Source organism: Diospyros lotus, chromosome 4 (assembly GCF_014633365.1).
Source record: "Diospyros lotus cultivar Yz01 chromosome 4, ASM1463336v1, whole genome shotgun sequence".
Taxonomy (NCBI): domain Eukaryota; kingdom Viridiplantae; phylum Streptophyta; class Magnoliopsida; order Ericales; family Ebenaceae; genus Diospyros; species Diospyros lotus.
In genome coordinates this window covers 2,652,661-2,667,998 of record NC_068341.1, presented here as the reverse complement: position 1 = coordinate 2,667,998, position 15,338 = coordinate 2,652,661, and the positions used below count along the sequence as shown (strand labels likewise).

The following is a 15,338-nucleotide window of genomic DNA, read 5'->3' as shown; positions in this document are numbered from 1 at the left end:
TAATAATGATAAAATTAGTGGTATGAAAACTGCCAATAATGTCGCAAATCACTTGGCTTTGTAATGTATGAGAAAAGAAAATAGTGGACAATTATATCTAGACAACACACTGGATGGGCTAACTAAGACATAAATCTTTTGTACTCTTGAAAACATCAATTATACAGCATTTCTTGCAAAACAAGATGGGTGGCAACTTGCCATAGACCTTTGCCACTCCACCTTGCCAGATGTACTTTTAGAATTACCTTAACTCTTTCAAAATGTATTTTCATATCTTGACTCCATGTATCTATGTGAAAACCAATAAACAAAAAATTATTTTGTGCAATGTCAAATACAAAATAATTTAATATCAAATAATTTAAGTGTCTAAATAAATTTTCAATATGTTAATTATTTGCTTATCCCACCCTTGACGAAGTTGAAAAATTAGCTGTAATAATAAAGCAGAAATCCTCTAGCTAGGTTTTTGAAATTGTGTACTCCATAAACCCTAAATTCTATACTCTAAAACCACAAGAATTGAAAATTAATACAAGAGAAAAGGTGATTCAACTTAACTATTTGCATTGCTATAAGCAATATATATATATATATATATACATATACACCAAAGATTGAGGGTACAAAACAGGTAACAAATACATGGTTATCCCTAAACAAAATATGATTCTAGGTATATATATATCTATTATTATTCTATGTATTATTATTATTTAGCAATTAGCAGATGTTATTTACTTAAAATTAATGGTAACCATAACAATATATAATAATATATAACATTACTCCCACTAGTATGGGAAAGAACATTGAGGATTTAATTAAGCAAATTAAAAAGGCATTCCTTCCTCGTTTAGTAACTTCGAATCCCCATGATTGATAGGACATATATATGTATATATATATCACAATTTTCACATGGCTTTAGATTATATGCAATTAATCAAAGAAAGGGGGGTGAACATTGGCTTGAAAACTTTCAATAAATTAAATTAAAGCCAACATGGTGAAGATGGGAAAAGGGTTGTCAATTTGTCTCTCAATTTTCATGCATGGGGTGAGGTTTAATTAACATATCATCATCTGTTTCTTTCTTTATGTATATGTTATTCTAATCAATATAGATACATATAATATGTTATGAATTAATTAGTAAATTCACCCCCCACTCCACCATAGCTTGCAACAAAAAAGGTTTCCCTAGTTGTGAAGACACGTCACGAATAATATCTGGTTCTTTAATGCCTTAGATGCTGCATCTTTTTGCTTAGTTTTTGGTTTGATCCCATGGTTTCTTTATCCCTAGAATTATGTAATAATAAAGTGCTAGATACATGAACTATAAGACAAAGTTTGGCGAAATAGGAGTTAGCCCATTACAAATTAATTTGCCATTGTTCTTCAACAAGCAACTGAAGATCGACATTACCTTATGATCCTCATTGCAGCCAGTAGCAATGAATTAATCCAAGATTAATTTATGGAAATTAGTTTTTCAAATAAGTGATCTGGATAAGGACCATGCGAACGTATGTGAGTGGAATCTAAGAAGATTCACAAACAAAAAAATTAAATAAGTTGGAGTTTGTAATCCAAGACGTAATACAATAATTAAAGAATTGCTTAAACTGCACTCTAGCGTTTCTGTTTATTTATCCCTCCAAATAAACTTTAATCCTTTTGTTTTTCCACTTCCAAATGCATTAATTAGTAACTTTGTCAAAATTACAAGAGCTAAGATTCTTTATTGATTCATTCAGTGACACTAATAAGAAATAAAATAAGCTTGTAAATTAATTGCCCATTATAAGATATCTTTAGAATGTCTAGAATGTGTAGTTAGTTAATAAATTCTTATTCATTATAATTCATCTACATAATTTGTATATATGTGCCCAAGCGAGGGTCGGCATAGCCCTAAAACTTCGTCAAAAGCTTGGAGATAGTTTGTGAATTTTCTCGTTAGCAATTTAATTAAGACCCTAATTAAATTGCTACTGATTTGTCTACAGTTTGGGCTTTGAATCAAGACGCTAGAGAGAAGATTTGGCTATCAAAAGAACAAGATAAAGCATTCAGAGAGTCCCACTTCGGTGAATATTATAATCTCAGCCTTTGTTGAGTTATCTGTATGCATATTATATATAGAGAGAGAGGGGGAGAGAAAGAGAGAGAGAGACACACACACACACACACTCTTACCATTAACCTTCATAAAGGTTCCATATATACAGCTCTCTCCACATGCCAGCCAGGTGATTGCTCATACATAGCTAAAATGTATCTGCTTGAGTTAGAAACTCAGAAGTACAGAATGCTAGAGAAATGGGAACTTTGCAAGTACTGTAAGGAAAAAACATGTAGTTAATTCTATGGGAATTAATGCTCTAGAACATTAGACGATTTAATTTGAATAGGCAATGAGGGTAAAACCTAGTAAGCCTGGCGGCTTCCCCACAGCCGAGAATATGTTAAAAACTTTTGCTGAGGAATGAGAAAAAGGAATAGGAAAGAAAAAATCAAAGTGATGAAAAGAATAGAAAACTAATTGATGCTGGTGATAAGTAACCCCATCATCACTTCCAGCACACTCATGGATGTGCCCATGTTATGTGTTTATTTGATCTGTGTGTTTTCAGCCCTAATAATGCAAATATGTGAAACAAAACCCAAAGGAAAAAGAAAAACAAAAACTGCAATCTCTAGGGTGAAAGAAGTTGCACATATGCTTGAAGAAGGTGAAGGATAAATATCCCCTTACCATGTATCTTGTTCCATATTATATTTCTGGGCCCTGGAACTGGATTCCTCAAATCATATAAAACATAAAGAAGCAATGATCACTGAATATTATACCCAGAAAAGGGAAAGAACAGATTAAAAGAATAAATAAATTCATGAATGGAGAAAGCAATGCATAAAATAAGCACCGGCAGTTCTGACATTATTTGGAACAAGAAAAAATAAACCACTTATTAATTTATTGAAAGCACACAGGAAGCTTAATATACATATGCATTTCTATGTCGGGCAATAATCTAAAAGATGTAAACCATCTTTCCCTTTCTTATTTGCAGCACCAAATAGGAAGCAACACAAACTTATATAAGTAATATACAGAAGAGCAGTAGTGTATTGTCTTCTCTTCTACACTCCTCCTTTCTTTTTATTTAAACCTAGCGGTACAGCAGAACACAGAAACATCGATCGGATGATGAAGTTATATATTATTACTCTATCTTCCTAATAATTGGCGATCCATCCAATCGGATCACTGCAATTCTCTCCCTATTTTGATCAATATGGAGGTCTGGGATGAGTCCAAGTGTAGGCTTCATGGCTAAGTTGCCCACCGTTAGGCATTAAACTTGGAGTCGAATTGTAAAATGGAAGAGCAGAGGGATCAGGCAGACCCTGGTGCTGTTGTGCCCGGCCAACCGCCAGAGATGAACCGCCGGTTGCGGGGGCTAATTCAACCTGCCCAGTGCCACCCCCTTCATCATCATCTTCAAGAGGCAACCTCTCAAAGGTTGCATTTGAGAAAGTAGCCGAAACAACCATAACTGGCCCGGCCGCAACAAGTGGACCGACTACACAGCCCCCCACCACCTGCCCCTGCCCGCCGGCCAGATATACCGTCAGGCCGGTGGCTCCCGGCGGCGATGGACCCGGCAGGAAGGCTCCAGTCAGAGAAAGAATTTCAAACCTTCCGTGAAGCGTCACCACAGCCGCTGGGGCAGTCGGCTGCCTTAGCGTCACATTGGCCACTAACCCGCTTCCGCTTAGAACGCAGACTCCTCGCTGGCGCCGCCGGGCGAATTGGGCGATGCTCTCGGCGATGTCGGATCCTCCGGCCACCTCCATGACATGGCTGCGAAGCGCGTTGGGGCTATCTCGGGTGACAAAAATGGGAGGTTTTGGTTTGTTTTTGGATCCGGGAGGCCTGCCACGGGGCCTTCGAGCACCCACCTCGACCGCCCCATCTTTAGGCTCGTCGCGGTTGTCTCTGTCTTCGTCTTCGTCGCCATGGCAAGCGCTTCTGACGCTCTTTTCATTCATCGGTGAAGTATCTGCCGGGTGGATGCTCGGCAGCCCCACCTGAACTCCAGTCCACCACCGATTAGCCAGCCTTATGAACTGAGAAACTGAAAAGTCTAACTGTCAAGTAATCGGCTTTGATACCACTTCTTAAGAAATCGGCTCTGATGCCAATTGTTTAGCCTTTCTTTGTTTCAGCTACTAGTTTCTTTGAGTGAAGGCAAATCTATGAAACGTTTGACTGAGAAATAGGGTTTGGAGGGGGCTTGAGGAGAATAAGATGCAGTAAGTAGTAGCTTACGGAATCAAGTAAAGAGAGATATATAGAGAGGAGGAAGGAGACAAGGATCGATGATTGAAGATAATATGAATCAAAAAGAACACAAAAGAAGCAATCAAAGTGAGGAGAACAAAGAACAGATGCAAAAACCCCTTAGATAGGATCAAGCACACGCAAAAGAGGAGAAGAAGAAGAATAAAGCACTTGGAGACTGAAACAGAACTAACATATTGATTCTGTATATGTCAGTAAGTGTGCTGTGAGTTATATATATATATACACATATTATAAAGCTCAGCACAACAACAATATCACAGCCACAATATATTCATCCTCAAATCTTCGAAACCTAGCTAGCTTTTTTTTTATGGCTAGGGTTGTGTTGTGAACTGGGAAGCTTTTGGTCTTCTTCTAGCTAGTGAACTCTCCTTTTAACACTTTGGAGCATCCCAAGTTCTCAAAGTCTTCAACATTTGGTGGTGTAAGAACAATTAGATTAGGTTTTCTTTTCTTTGGTGGGTCGTATGCGTGTGGGAAGGTGGGGTGGCCGTCACTATCTCTCGTGGCCCGAGGAGTTAAGATGGGGAGCTTAATTAGTCCAGCACAAGGAAAATTAAGCTTAATACACTAGCTACTGTTAATTGGTTTCAGAATAATAATAATATACGTAGGTATTCATTCATTACATATAATTCAAACCTTTTTTGGTATAATTTAATGGTACATCGTCAAAGCCACTGTTTTTTTTTCTTTTCCACGACAAAAAGGAGGGTGGCGGGGGGCGGGGTAAGTGTGAATGTGCAAAAAATTACCGATGTCTAATTAAGACGAACTAATTTGGCGGGTTCCTCTTGAAAGGCAATTGTTACATTAATATTAAATTTGGCCGTTAGAAGTTAGGGTTACTTGTCGAACCAACAAAAAAATTGGTGGTAGAAAAGTAGGACTTTTCTTAGGTGCAGGCTTCAAAAGCATCCAATCCAATGTGCACGCTTCTTTTATTTATATATATATATATATATATATATAATATCATCATCCATTACTTTGTCACAGTCATTTGTTCTTTGATTGTTCTATTATGGTTAATTAATGTGTTAATCTTTTTTCATCGATCGAATAAATTTGGATGGCTCTAGCGTTGATTGGAGTCCAGTGTGACATGGGCTGCAACTAGATGAAGTGGCAAGGGTCCTTGGTAGGTTGCCAACCAGTTAGTTTTACAAGCATTGGTATGCTTCATCTAGAGAAAATGCTTCAACAAATGCTTTTGAGACCAGGAGCGATTGGCATCCCAACTAACACATCAGGTTCAGTGTGTTGTGTAGGCCTGATTGTCACCATTCATTTCCCCTAGTCCCTTTAGAGCTGCGCTACACTCCTGGTAGCTCTCGGTTGAGCAATTCTCCCCTCTCCACTGAGTCGTTCTGTTTTTCTCTACGAGGGTGGGTAGATGCTCATGCACCAATCTTATGTGTATGTTTGCGTTGCAATGAGATTCTGTGGCTTCTTGATTTGGTCAGTTCTCTTTCTATCCTGTTTTCTACTAGTGTTCGTTTCTCAAGTCTTATCGTTTCTATGATCATTCATTGAAAACGTCTTCTGACAGTTGTATATTTGTATATATTTGTTTTCTTCTCCTTTAGTATCATTGTGAGTCACGGTATGCCTAGGCTTTTTTTGTTGTTGATGCTTTGACGTGAATTTTTGTTTTATGAATCTCTTATTTACAATATATATATATATATATTGTTTTCAATTCATTACTATATTTAGTAGTGGGTATAAAATTTGTTCAAGTGCATTGCCAGAGGCCTCTCCCCTCGAGAATGGCACAAGTGAAGCTATTTTTTATACATTGAAGAACAAGACTTGCTTTAACACCCCATGGGTGGCTCCGTTGATAAGAATAGAGGTGAATATGGTTGATATCTCAGATTATATGAAGATTATATTATGATTTATTTGGCATGTGAGTTGAAGTGAGCCCACCTCCCTTGGTGACTAGTCAATGAAACTCAAGATACTCCAAGTTAACAAAAAAGAAAGGAAGAACAAGATTTACTTAATCCAATTTCTCAAGTACTATATATCTATCATAATTAATGCAATTGATTTTAATCTTCCCTGATCCAGTAAATGGAAGCCCGAATCTAGTCCTAGAGGGATGGGTGGAGCCTTTGATCCGTGGTAGCTAGCTCAAGGGTATTCGAGTACATTTTTCATATCAAATGTTTAAGAATATGAGATGAACATGTCTCAAATCTTAAGTTCAAAATTTGTTTGAAACACGAGATTATACCATAATTTATCTGAGGTGTGGATTGAGGTGAGGCTCATCTCTCCTAAGGACTTCTCTAGTGAAACTCAAGATACCTCAGGTTAATCAAAAAAAAAAAAAGAACAAGACTTGCTTAATCCAATTTCTTAAGTATTATCTATCACAATTAATGTAATTAATAATTCATTTGATCTTCCCTGATCTAGTAAATGGAAGCCCGAATCTAGTCCTAGAGGGATGGGTGGAACCTTTGATCCATGGTAGCTAGCTCAAGCATATTCGTGTACATTTTTCATACCAAATGTTATGTAAAAGTCCATTGCAGGAGAGATGTTGATTACTAATTAAAAGGACCCTAGAGCTTCTTATACAACATATATACCAAGGTTTATGCTCATAATATGATGATAGAATTATCATACTCAACAAATGATGTTATATAACTTTTGCCATCAGAGTAATATGAATTGGTCTGGGGTTCTATTTTGAATAGCCATTACCCAGTTTTTATTATATATTTCTCTACATAATTATTAAACTTCAACTTTGGACCCAAGTGGCAAAGTTGTGCATTGGACCATGATGCCACTCTCTCACTGGAGTGAAGTTTAATCATCATTTTCCTTTCCTTTGTGGGTATATGTATGATTAGTGGTGTGCAAACTCCTATTAATTATTATTGTTAATATTTCTTTTTTACATGTAAGTAGTATTTAAGATCTTCTCTATCAAAATAATTTATCTGTAAAGTTGAAGATAAGTTATTTAAAATGGAGAAATGAATAAATTTATCTTGAAAGTTCAATATAAGAAGTTATGTGACTTCTTTTTAAAAAATTTAACAAATATAATAGAAAGTACTTTTGTCCAAAATATTTTTTATATTTCATATTTTTTGATCTATATCTTAGTTAATAAATACTATCTTAACGAATTAGAGATTATTTTAGTTCAACTAGGAAGATAGATAGCCATGACTTCTAGCACGTCCATTGCTTTCCTTGCATCAAAACTGGAGGACGGTAGAAGATACCTGTTGGACTCACCAAATTGGAATAGACACTGCAACATGTTGGGCTTTCAATCAGTTACCCTTAAGCTAATGGTAAGACGACAGAACATATTTAATTTAATTGTGATACCACATTATCATATTAACGTGTTCTCCCAGTCCAATTATATGTTGTGTATTTAAATTGTGAATACATGATAGTTTCCATATAAATTCAACAATTAATTAGGTTCTATTTGAGATTATATCATCTTAACAAGCAATGATCTTAACCTGCTCAAATTCATCACACTTAACTTAGAAATAGTAGGAAATAACATGAAGCTTAAATTCATTTCCGAGAGCAGCAGTGTAATCTGATATTCTCAAAGGAAGCCCAAAGGCACAACTCTGGCAAATTTTGTCACACGGCAACAGAGAAACACTATAAATCAGCTGAAGCATAGAGTAAAGAGCAAAACCCTTCTTCGTTTTTGTTATATTTGCAGTGCAGTTCTGATATACAGTTTCAGATGGCAAAATGCTTTACCTGTTTCCTAAAAATAGTAAAACCAAAAACAATGGTGCGTAGAAGTTACTGCACTCTAGAGTTAGAGGTGTACATGACCAAATAGATGACAACTCTTGGAAATGGCAATCCAGTTCAGCAATTGAATTCTAACATTCCATCAGATCAATGGATAAATCTGGCTTGTGATCGTGCAGCATTGCTTTTCGCCAGCTCTCTCACTATAAGCAATGCAAGGGATACTTTACCCAGCCAAAAAGCAGAAAGCAGGGGATGCTTTGGGAAGTGAAACCCTAGCTGTGGTTCTACCCTTCAACGTCTTCAGTTAATTGGACTTGAGGCAGCCAGCCTTCAGAACTCTAGTTACCTATACATAAAATATCCTAGAAACCTGCAAAGAAAAAGTTGAATTGGCATCAGTAACATGAATTTGCTAGGTCATTATTATTGTTGTTATGTGTTTATTTATTTATTTTTATAAGAATGCTAGCTAACTATCCAACCATGTCCCTGAATTCCTGAGCCACCTGCACAAAAAATCTTCCCCCTAAACCCTAATGCCCCCCCCCCCCCCCCCCCCCCCCCCGGGTTTTGGTCGCGTGCATTTGTGCATTTAACAGGCCCAATTATATGTTTAAGCCAAATTTAAATGGAAACACACTCTGAATATATTTCCTGTTTTTATGACTGAGACCCCCATGAGATGACTAGTTGGTCATGAAGTAGGTCCTCAAGCCTCCACTCCATGCATACCAATAGCTTCATTGTAAGCTCCAGCTATGCCTTGTGAAGAGCAGCTCGAGGAGACATGTGCGTGACTCAAATAATTTGCCATGATATATTCTTCTCTAGGTTACAAAAAAGGAAACCCAATGTAAAGAAAGCAATGCTTTTAGATTTGCATGAAAGATTAGAACTCCAATGGCAGTTCACCCCAATCTTCAAAATATCAGCAGCGAGTAACTTTACAAAAACAAGAATATTCTTCTCCATTAAACCCTTGGAAACAACATTGAGCTCAAGTGAGAACCCCCCCAATGACAAGGTTTAAATTGAGACACGGTGCATGCCTCAAAATTGTTTCCATGAGAGAGAGAGAGAGAGAGCCAATAGCAGTATGCCATAATAGAAAGATAGATGGTTTACCTGATGAAATAGTATATGATAAAGAAAGAAACTATAAAACATGCAGCAAGTTTACACATCCCCCGACCTGATTTCTTCTCAAATACCTAAAACAGTTATAAAGCTACGAGAATGAGTACAGACAGCCATTAGCCAACAGTTGAAGAAACAAACAAACACACAAAAGAAAATAAGTGCGCGGAGCAGACTAAAGCTTATTTACCATCTTGAATCGATCCATAGTTCCTGACATGATTCCCCTTGATGCATCCATTTCATTTCCCTGATTTACAAGTACAATCCATTCAAGAAATCAAAACAAACACATCAATTCTCTGTAGAATTAGAATTGAGTTACACTTCATACATGCAGAAAACTTACCATCCGGTCCAGCATATGGTTATGGCTCTCCACTTCCTCATGAATATCACCCGTTAACTGTCAAGAGATTATATGATTTTGTTAGGAATATTTCCAAGATAGAGATAACCAAAGGGTTCGGCCATAAGGATCAAGAAAAATTCTCCGCTTGTCAATATATCAAATTCTAATTACAGCAAGCTGGAATGCAAATTCACAAGAAAAACAAAAACATGCCCCTGTTTAGCATTTTTTATGGTCCCAGACTCCATCTCTCAAGTATGTTAAAGCTCCGTTTGTTTGTACTGCAGCAATATGTAGATTATTCTAAGAAAAACTGCTGGCTAGTCAATTTTGGGTAATCATCATTTTGGCAGTTAGTACATGCTGCTTCAAGTATGGTTACTGTGGTACCAGTGATCATACAGAAACATTCAACGTCAAGACACTGGCCATAAAAAACAAATCTAGGCAAGAGAGCTAAATAATAGGGGCAAATTACTTTGAATCATTAATTTACTGAAATACAGGCCTAAAACTAACTTACACAGACCAAGAAAATGTGAAGCATGCATACTGCCCAAGAAAACTAGGATGTAAGAATTTGATTGGTATAATGAATAACTTAAGAAACTCACTTTCTTTAAAAAGATGACCCTATCTTGCAAGCTGTTTATAGCTCTGTCGTTGCCATGATCATCAACCTCTTGAGAGTAAGAGGGAGAACCTCGAATACCACCCTCCTCAATGCTGTCAAAACTACCAAACAATGCAGATCTAGAGGAGCGGTGATCCCTGCATACATGTCAGTGAAACCATGACTTAAGATAACTAGATAACCCAATAATTACAATTGGAAAATTTTCACATTGAACCAAAAAAGAAAAAAGACAGGACTAAATAGAAAGTACAAGAAAACTAAAGATATGGAATTACTGCATGTGTAGCCGCATTTAACCAAGCATAAAAAAATAATAACTGAGTACGTGGGAAAAAAAAATCATAGTAGAATAGGTTCAATTATTACTAACAGGTTATATGAAACTGTAGTCATAACAATGTCAGAAAATGCAAAATCAACAGGGCTTTGAGATCTGTAACCCCAACAACATAAAATGGATAAAATACCCATTCTTAACAATGGATAAGAATATGAGATACATTTCCAACATGTCTATCTTATATAAATGGACGTAGCAAACATATCTCGTAATGCAAGTTTACTGATAGTTGCATGTAAATCTCCCTTATAATGTTACTTATGAGCATAAGTTAGCTTGAAATAAATGAACTCTCTGTGGTTAAGAATCAATGTAAAGCTATTACACCATTGTACCCTAGGAAATGAAATGATGATATATAAAAAACAAAACTTGTCCATCTCGTGCAGGGACCAGTCCTGGAAATTAGATGACTTCACCAGTTCGTGTAGATCACACGTGTATCAAAATCATTTAGCATAAGATAGATGTCAATGCTAGAAGATACACCATGATGGCCATATATGAAGTTGGAAATAGAAATTGATACAGAAATTATTACAAATCAAAAGTATCTGCCTTAAACTTGAACACAAGGATAAAATAGATAATGGTCCATGTCATCCTCCAATAGTATCATGTTACAATTTTACGGAAATACTCCAAGGCATGTTACTCTTATCATTTCTCTTAGGACGATATTTTGATATTTGCCCCCACCAACTAAATTAATTCTATGTATTGCTTCAATTTTATCGGATGTCCGTGAAGGGACACACCAACTCAATTAATTGCTTTGCAGTAGTTATGAAAAAGTCATCTCCAGAATGTACTGCACGGTCATGAAATGCAGTAGTGAATCCAACCCAAACATGTATATTTGCCTACTTTAACAATAAGATCCAACTTTTGATCCTGAAGAGTAACTCTTTTGAAACTGTAATTATCTTTTTCTTTTTAGAAGTTGTTATCTAATGGTTTGCTTTATTCATTTGAAATGTCAATTTTAACCATGGGAATTCAAACTACTGCAATCTCGCAGTGACATCTAGTGAAGCACTGAATTCCATTAAACTCTGGAGGCATATCTCACCAGAATAAAAGCCACTCAAAAAGATATTCAGCCACATGATCCTGATAGGATGTGCACATACCAAGTTCCACAAATAATGCCACACATGATTGCATACCACAAGTTCACAAACTTAGATATATCTCCCAATCTTTACTTCTAAAGCAACAAATAGATATAAGTTCACATTTAACAATGGCATCCATTTCTTCACTATGTCTGAAATGAGAGAACCACATGGACTGTAATGGGCTCTCCAAAGCTTTTATCTCCTCCCAACAAAGACCATTTTCATAGTAGCATGTTTTATGTATACACCAGCCCCTTTTCCTTCCCTTTTTCTGATAGCCAGTAGTCCTTTTCAGATATACATAGTATTATTATAATGTCCTAAATTTTCCAAATAGTCCACTTGAACACAGTGCAGCAAGCAGTGCATCGACCTACTACCTTTTAGTCATCCATAGCTATAAATCAATAAGTTTTTCACCTTGAAATTCTGTTCAAAATTCCTTGAATGGTCAATATAAACTTCTTCAGCATATAGTAAATCCCAACAAGCATCAATCCAACAGTTTAGGTGGCTGGTTAATGCAGCACAATCCAATCTTTCCAAATCTATCCCCGTTTCCAGAACACTCAACCAGGACCAAATCATAATTTACATGATCAGGTAGCAAACTAGGAAACAACAGAAGCAAAAGTGAAATTATATGTTTAACATCTGCAGCTGATGCCAGAGGTGCCAATAGGGTGAATGCTCAGCTTCAACTTGACTTTCTATGCTTCTATCATCTGATAAAATTGCAAGCTCTCATCACTATTTCCAATAGCAATATGAAATGACCACCTTTACCTTCAAGCTTATCTCTCTGCCCTGTCTACCAAAATTTACGCCAACCCATCTCATAAAATTGCAAGCTCTCACTTATTTCCTATGTTACTTACTCGGCATCATTTATTGATCTTTTATTGGACATCTTCCTGTCTCAAGTTGAAAATTTCTTAACATTAACCCTTGAAACTTTCTAATTATTTACCCCTTGACAAATGTAGAGCTCTCACCTTGGTTGGCACCAATAAGGCCCTCATTGGATAGTCTTTCCACTCTCAGCAAAAATAAATGCCTAGAAATCCTTATAATTCTCAGCAAATAAATGATAAAGCTTAGAGCTAAAGTCTGTATAGATCAATATTCGGAATATGTGAACTGCTGTCCAAACAAAATAAAAGATTTCTGTTTGATAAAAAGACGTATAATTATATTACTTTGAGCTAGGTTCACTGCCCTCCTTCACCACCACCACCCCATTCCCGCGGGACCAAAAACAACCCAAAAAGGATAGTGTACACACATGGTAAATCGTGGAGGAGACATTTTGAGACATCCGGAAACAATTATTATCCCCGCAAGAAACACATCTCTAGCTTGCTGAATGGAAGCTAGTCGTCTTCACATGGTACCATTTTTAAATTTGGTAATAATAACATAAATGTAGAATTGGCTCATCAAAAACAAAAAAAGAGAGAGTACACACATAGAATTAGATTCTCCATTGATCATCATCCTCAACAATTTATTTCTACAAAAGGAAGTTCTTTCAAATGCATTTCTCTGTACTTTATTCATCCAAAGCCTTCAAGAAGGCCATTGCATTATGCGAAACTGAAGTTAAAATTCTTAAACACGACCAAGAGAACAAGAACATTAACAGACACAAGAATAGAAATTAGAGATATATGAAACCCTAAGACACTCGGCATACAGGTTTCTACCTTCCACAATGCCTTGAAAATTTCAGATCTTCATTAGAAACTAAAAAAATCAAGCGCACAACGAGAGAGATCAACAAACAAACACGAAAGTTTGAGGCAAAAACATGAGATTGTAGACGAATAGTAGAAGAATCCTACGAACCTGCGACTGCTCATCGCGACTCAGCAGAAATGAATCCCTCGAGATCGCATCAAGATAACAATAGGATTCTTGAAATCCAGCACCGAAAGAAGTTGTTTTTGAAGTAACGGCAACCGACACGAATCCGGGGAAGGGCTGTGTTTGTTTGCACGAACTGGATTAGGAGGGATAACTGATTCCGGATAATAGATCCTAATGGGGATTTTATAATACATTAATTCTTAGAAATAACCTAAAATCGAACCAAACTGAAAACTAAATAAATCAAAAATCAAACAAATATGAAAAAAAAATTTAACTGATCGAAAAAATTAAAAACAAAACCCAAAAATCAAAAAAACTAAACAAATCAAAAATTAAAAAAAAAAAAGACAAAATCAAAAAGTTATGCAAGTAAGTTTTTCAACTACTCAAGTAAGATTTTCTAGTTGGCCAAGTAAACAGTAAAGTTATACAAGTAATCTTAGATATTACTCAATTAACAAAAAAGATTAGTCAATCATTTTTTAAAATAGGATTAAAAAGACCCTTCATTATTAATCGATTATTCTTGAGATTGTACGCGAGCAATTTAATTATTACTAAACTAATAAATAATATTAGTCGATTAATCTTTAGAATAAAGAGTGAACTGATTTTTAGATTATTATTATTTGAATAATAAGTAATATTAATTGATTAATTCATGAAATTACGCGAGTAATTACTACACTTTGAAGCACGAAAATGACTTGGAGACGTCGTTTTAGTGTTTTTGAACCGTTTCCCATTTCAAAAATAGAAAAAATGACTCGAAAAATATTTTTTAAGCTATTTTTGTAATTTGCGAAATGTTCCAAGACTATTTTGCAAATTATATAAATGGTCGAAAAAACATTTTTGATGATGAGAGGTGGCGAAGAGGGAAGGATACAACAATAGACAGAGAGGGGTGTAGCAACGACAAGAAGTGGCGAAGAAGGCAAATGCAGTGGTCGGTGGCAAGAAGCTAGGCGAAACGAGAGATGTAGGGGTGTGTAGCAGCATTGAGGGGCGATAGGGAGAAAAGATGCAACGATAGTCGACGACTAGAGATAAGGATTAGGGCAGTGTGAGGCGGTTACTGGAGAAGAAGAGGAGGAATAAGTGGGCAACAACAATGGAAGAAGAGAGAGAATAGAGAGAGAAATAGGGTTTTTTGGAGAGAGAAATATAAATATATCATTTATATTAGATAAATGATATAATATCTTATATATGTATATGTATCTACAAATTGTTGAAAAAGAAGAGGAATATGATGATATGTATATAGATATGCTAAATAATATATTTATAAAATATATATCTAATATATAAATATATTATCTGATCATAAAATAATATATTTATAAAATTATATTTACAAAAAAACTCTTATATTTTTTTTTAATTTACACTTTATCCCGCATTTGAATTTTTTTACTTTTTTAAGAAAATATTATTTTTACATTTTTATTTCGTATTGAAAATGTTTTTCATATCCGATTTCATGCAACCTAGTTACTATATTATACTCAAACGAGTAATCAAAATTCTTTTATAGAACTTTCGTTTTGGAGATTATAATTGTTATGTATATCTTTGCATTTCACAAAATTAAATATTACTAGATACAATAGTATTCGAAAACCTTTTCAAAAAAAAAAAAACATAATAACACACTAAGAGTGTGTTTGATAGCATTTAGGTGTAAAGGGAAATATTTTCCAACTTACATGAAAAACAAAAATTATCTT

The 15,338-nt window shown here is 35.6% G+C and overlaps 2 protein-coding genes across 4 annotated transcripts; both read right to left on the bottom strand.

Annotated features, from left to right (window-relative positions):
- Window positions 1–3,032: 3,032 nt before the first annotated feature.
- On the bottom strand, window positions 3,033–4,795 carry LOC127798985 (AT-hook motif nuclear-localized protein 20-like). Its single transcript, XM_052332649.1, has one exon. It carries the CDS (start codon window positions 4,063–4,065, stop codon window positions 3,304–3,306), a length of 762 nt encoding a protein of 253 aa, XP_052188609.1. The 5' UTR covers window positions 4,066–4,795; the 3' UTR covers window positions 3,033–3,303.
- Window positions 4,796–8,065: 3,270 nt separating this feature from the next.
- LOC127800489 (bet1-like SNARE 1-1) lies at window positions 8,066–13,751 on the bottom strand. Of its 3 annotated transcripts, none has more exons than XM_052335116.1 (6): window positions 13,582–13,751; window positions 10,250–10,406; window positions 9,633–9,689; window positions 9,474–9,533; window positions 9,339–9,357; window positions 8,066–8,516 (listed from the first exon to the last, which is right to left on the bottom strand). In XM_052335116.1, the coding sequence occupies exons 1-6, from the start codon at window positions 13,593–13,595 to the stop codon at window positions 8,509–8,511; spliced, it is 315 nt and encodes a 104-aa protein (XP_052191076.1). In that variant the 5' UTR covers window positions 13,596–13,751; the 3' UTR covers window positions 8,066–8,508. The 3 variants fall into 3 exon arrangements, with proteins under 3 accessions (XP_052191076.1, XP_052191074.1, XP_052191075.1); XM_052335114.1 differs by having other exon boundaries at window positions 9,272–9,357; window positions 13,582–13,746; XM_052335115.1 differs by lacking the exon at window positions 8,066–8,516 and having other exon boundaries at window positions 9,268–9,357; window positions 13,582–13,749.
- Between the last annotated feature and the right edge of the window lie 1,587 nt (window positions 13,752–15,338).